At 35.5% G+C, this 4,837-nt stretch overlaps 1 protein-coding gene across 1 annotated transcript; it reads left to right on the plus strand.

Moving 5' to 3' along the window:
* The first annotated feature begins 3,312 nt into the window (after positions 1 to 3,312).
* On the plus strand, positions 3,313 to 4,589 carry LOC126880744 (uncharacterized). Its single transcript, XM_050644792.1, has 2 exons — positions 3,313 to 3,415; positions 4,081 to 4,589. Exons 1-2 carry the CDS (start codon positions 3,313 to 3,315, stop codon positions 4,587 to 4,589), a joined length of 612 nt encoding a protein of 203 aa, XP_050500749.1.
* Positions 4,590 to 4,837: the final 248 nt, after the last annotated feature.

Here is a 4,837-nt window from a genome sequence, read left to right on the forward strand (position 1 = left end):
CAAGCAAATCGATCCATTCTGTAAAAATTGCGGGGTGAAAAGCTTCGGTTCCTGGACTATTAGGAAACTTTTTAGATTGGACACATTGCACTGCAGACCTAAAATTTCACTTAGTTTGTTTAGTGCGGCACATTCGTGCAAATATTATAAGAATTGTGCATTTAATGATAGAAGCATATAATTTAGATCACATATACTACACATATAAAGGTTCAAAATTAGATATGAGGCCATCTCAGATTTTACTTTTTACGAAAATGGCGGGCATTCAAAATGGTGACGATACATATGTGACTAATAGCACGATAACTTTTAAACGAAAAGTCCGACTTCAACCAAATTTGGTATATGCGTTCTTTTTTGATGAATAAGATACAGCACCTGAACCGAAATAATCGGTTTACCAGGAGTTATGCTTTTCCTGATTTTTTATTTAAAAATATGTTGTTTTTTTTTTCAATTATTCTTTCACCATCTATATATTTATATATTTTTTTAAAAAGTTAATACCGGCATTAAAAAGAACGTAAAAATATTTTTTAGGAAATAATTTGAACTTTTTAGTTGTGTTAATTACCATATGTAATAAATGCATAACTTATCGTCACATGTACCTTAATGTGCGGCAGATTCGTGCAAATATTATAAGAATGATCATGCATTTAATGGATAAAGCACATAATTTGGACCACATATACTACACATACAAAGGTTCAAATTTAGATATGAAACCATCTCAGATTTTGCCTTTTACAAAAAAGAGGGTCATTCAAAATGGCGACTATACATATGTGACTAATAGCATGATAACTTTTGAACGAAAAGCCGATTTCAACCAAATTTGGTATATAAGTTCTTTTTTGGTGTACCTACAAGATCGAACTCTTAAACCGGAAGAATCGGTTTACCAGAAGTTGTGTTTTTCCTTATTTTATTTTTGTAAAAATATGTCGCATATTTCTTCAATTATTTCACCATCTGTTTATTAATTTTTCAAAAAGGTAACAACAGCGTTGAAAATAGCATAAAAATATTTTTTAGGAAATCATTTTGAACTCTTTAGTTATATTAGTTACTATTTAATAAATGCAAAACTTATCCTCACATGTAGGTATCTATGTGCGGCCGATTCGTGCAAATAATAATATAAGAATTATTGTGCATTTAATGGTAGAAACATATAATTTGGACCACACCTACTACACATACGAAGATTCAAATTTAGATATGAGGTCACCTCAGATTTTGTCTTTTTCAAAAATGACGGGATTTCAAAATAAAATGAATGGCCGTCCATAGCTACATGTGAACATACGTAATGTGTTTCAGTATGTTTAAACCATTTCTTTGGACTAATACCAACTAGAAAATTAGTTAGTGCGGATGTCAAGTTAGATAGTTTTTCAGTCTCTATCTAATTTGTAAACAATATCTAATTTGTAAACAAAGTTAGTATTTTAAATCTCTCCTATTAAGCTATTTATAAAAAAAAAATTGATAATTGTCAGTGTCAGTAAAAAAAGTAATAAAACGTTGGAAAATTTGGAAATAGAACGAAATTTGACTGAGTTTGCATTAATTGGTTGCAGCTAACCTAATTTGATTGGATTTTACTTCGAAACCTGGCAAGTTAAGGAGTAGAACAAGATAAAGAAGTAAATCTAATGTAAAAGTTATCTTGTTCGAAACATTTTGGTGCCGAAACCAGGGAATCAAAGTAATTAAGAAGAGGTTAGCTGCTCTCCAAAGGAAGGAAACAGTCACGTTAAGTTCAAAGGTAAACTACTGTCTACAACAATGCCAGCAAGCAAAGGTGAAAGTAAGCGGATATCAAGACCCCCTCCAAAAATGCCATACAATGAGTTTGGAAATCCAATAGATGCCTTAACTCCAGTGACAGTAAGAAAACCAATAGTCAATTTAAGCCGAAGGAGCTTATTGTCACGAGCTTCGTCAGTATACTCAACAAGGAGTAACCACTCCATAATCGACCTTGAAAAAGAATATGATTTAAGAGACAAACTCTCCGAGACAAAGGAAAAGATTTTTAAACTACAAATTAGGATCATAGAAGAAGAAAAGGTTGAACAATGCTCTGAGAATATTTTAACCCTGAAAGAAATCTCTCCAAAAGACCTGAGTGTAGGTGATGCTGAAAAGATAGTCAATATACAAAAAAACCTGGAAGAAAGTAAGAAGACATTGAAGCACCTTCAGCTAAAACTACAAGGCCTTCAATCGTTAAGTTTAGTTCAAGAAGAAAAGCTTAAGAATTTTGAAGAATTTAAAAAGAAAAAAGATGAAGCCATTCGACAATCAATCGCCGAAGACCAGTATGTAGAATCTGATGATGATGGTGAAGTCGTCGAAACCAATCATTCAAATGATGTGAACGTACAAAATGAAGTGGTAGATATACCACAAGTGAAGCATCTACCAGAATCAAGAAATTATCCAGTTGACCCAATTGTTCTGATGGCTCAAGCGATTTCACAGATGACTGCTACACGAACCTATTCTCGTAAACATGAGAAATTGCCAAAGTTCAATGGATGTTCAGAAGAGTGGCCACTATTCAAAGCTGAGTTCGATCGATCAACCAAAGATTACAAAATTGACAATTCAGTCAACATTCGGAGATTAAGAGAAGTTTTGAAAGGAGATGCCTTGGAGACAGTTTCATTCCTGCTACCAAACATCGACAATGTAGAATGCATCATGAAGACCCTAGAAGATAGGTTTGGACAACCAAAATTTGTGATTGAAGGGTTATTAAAGAAAGCAAGAGCAGCCCCTTCTCCATCAGTAACCAAACCTGAAGCAACAATCAAGTTCGGAATAGCCGTTCAAGCATAAGTGGCAAGTATCACGTCTTATAAAAGTAGCTAGTATCTATATTCCATTGAAATCCTGAGCACTCTGGTCAAGAAGATGTCGATAGAAATGGAAACTGAGTTGTACACCTGTCTTTGACAAGACACGTCAAGCGAAGGAAATCTGAAATATTTTTCACAATGGATTTCTATAAAACACTCTGTAGCGTATCTTGTGTCATCTCCCACTGCATCTTCTGAAAATGCAAATTATAAGAATAAAAATAAGAAGCAGACTAATCTTGGAACAGCATCAACTAACCCCAAGCCGGATCGAAAAGGATACTGTGTGTACTGCAAAATTGAAAATAACCATGTCAGTGACTGTCTAAAGTTTTCAGCACTACCAATTAAGAAAAAAGACGAGTTTGCAAAGAAGAATCATATGTGCTTTCGCTGTTTAAAGAAAAATTACGTAGTCAAGAATTGCAAATCAAGAATGACTTGCAAAGTTGAAGGATGTGTAGGAAGGTATCATATATTCCTACATGATAATTCAAGTTTCAATGAAGTTCAAGAAAAAGATGAAGCCGTCCTTCAAGGTCAATCAAAATTTTAAACCCCTTCAGCCCCACCAGCTGCCCATATGCACTGCCGTCAGGGATCAGCAGCTACAAATACAGACGATGAAGATGAAGGAACGTTATTATGGTATGCCCCTGTTTAACTTAAAGGGAGTAATGGAACCACAATTTTCGTCACTGCTATGTTTGATACGGGAGCTCAAAAGACTCTCATTCTGGAAGAAAATGTGAGGAAACTTAGTATAGATGGTAAATGGCGAGATCTTTCACTTGGATGGTTCAACGGACAAGATAACACGGATCCATCAATGAAAACGAGAATAGAGATCTCAGGCGATTTTCCAAATGCAAATACTTACATTTTGGAAACTTCTAAACACCGAAGACAAAGCAATCAAATTGAATTTGATATCATCCAGTGAGATTCTTATATCTAAACAAATATTAGAAGACAAGCGATGGTACCTACCTCATTCTTTTGCCTTTCACCCGAGTAAAAAGCCAAGACTTGTCTTTGATGCAGCTGTAAGAAGTAAAGGAAAGTCATTTAATGGTTTCATTTACACTGGACCGGATCTGCTAAAACAACTTGCCGCTGTTCTGACGAGATTCTCATTGAAAGTCAAAGGACTTCGGACAAAGGACAAAGGACATCGTGAAGCTATGATGGAAATTCAAAGTAGCCTGGGATGATCAAGTACCAGACGTTATTGACATCCGCTTTAAGGACTGGTTGGAAGAGCTTCGATCAATTCCTGAGATTGTAGTTACAAGATTCTACGATGTAGATTTAAGTAAGGAACTCCAACTTTACATCTTTTGTGATGCTATCGAAGAAGAATTTACAGCCGTGGTTTGCGTAGGAGGTCATGCGAGAGGGAGCTTAAGTGTTTTAACCATCGCAGGAAAAGGAAAAGTAGTAAGAGCCAAAGGAATGCCAATACCAAGATTGGAACTCGATGCTGCTGCTAAAAGAGCCAAGTTGAAGGCGTATGTGGAAAAAGCTTTTAGACAAGAACTTAACTTTGCAAGCTCTTTTCTATGGATTGATTCAAGAACTGTAATGTGTTGGTTGACTTCACGAACGGAAGGATTCAGCCAATATGTAACTAATCGAGTAAACCTTCTACGTTGGACCAGTGGAATTGGATCAACACGGAGGAAAATGTTGCCGATGATGCCACATGCTTAAGAAGCTCAACAAAGATGTCAACTTCTTGTCGTTGGCTCAATCGAAGCAGTTTTCTAAAATTGGAGGAAAATAAATGGCCAAGGATTTTGACGTTACCAACCGCTGATGATAGTCTACTTGAGAAACGGGCAATAAAATCAACTTCATTCACGAGAGGGATATGTTACGGAAAATGCCTGTTCCGAAAGTCAAGAAATATTCAACGTGGACTAAACTGATTATTAAAACAGCAAGCTTCATCAGATATT

This window comes from Diabrotica virgifera, chromosome 2, assembly GCF_917563875.1.
Source record: "Diabrotica virgifera virgifera chromosome 2, PGI_DIABVI_V3a".
In the NCBI taxonomy this organism is placed as follows: Eukaryota; Metazoa; Arthropoda; class Insecta; order Coleoptera; family Chrysomelidae; genus Diabrotica; species Diabrotica virgifera.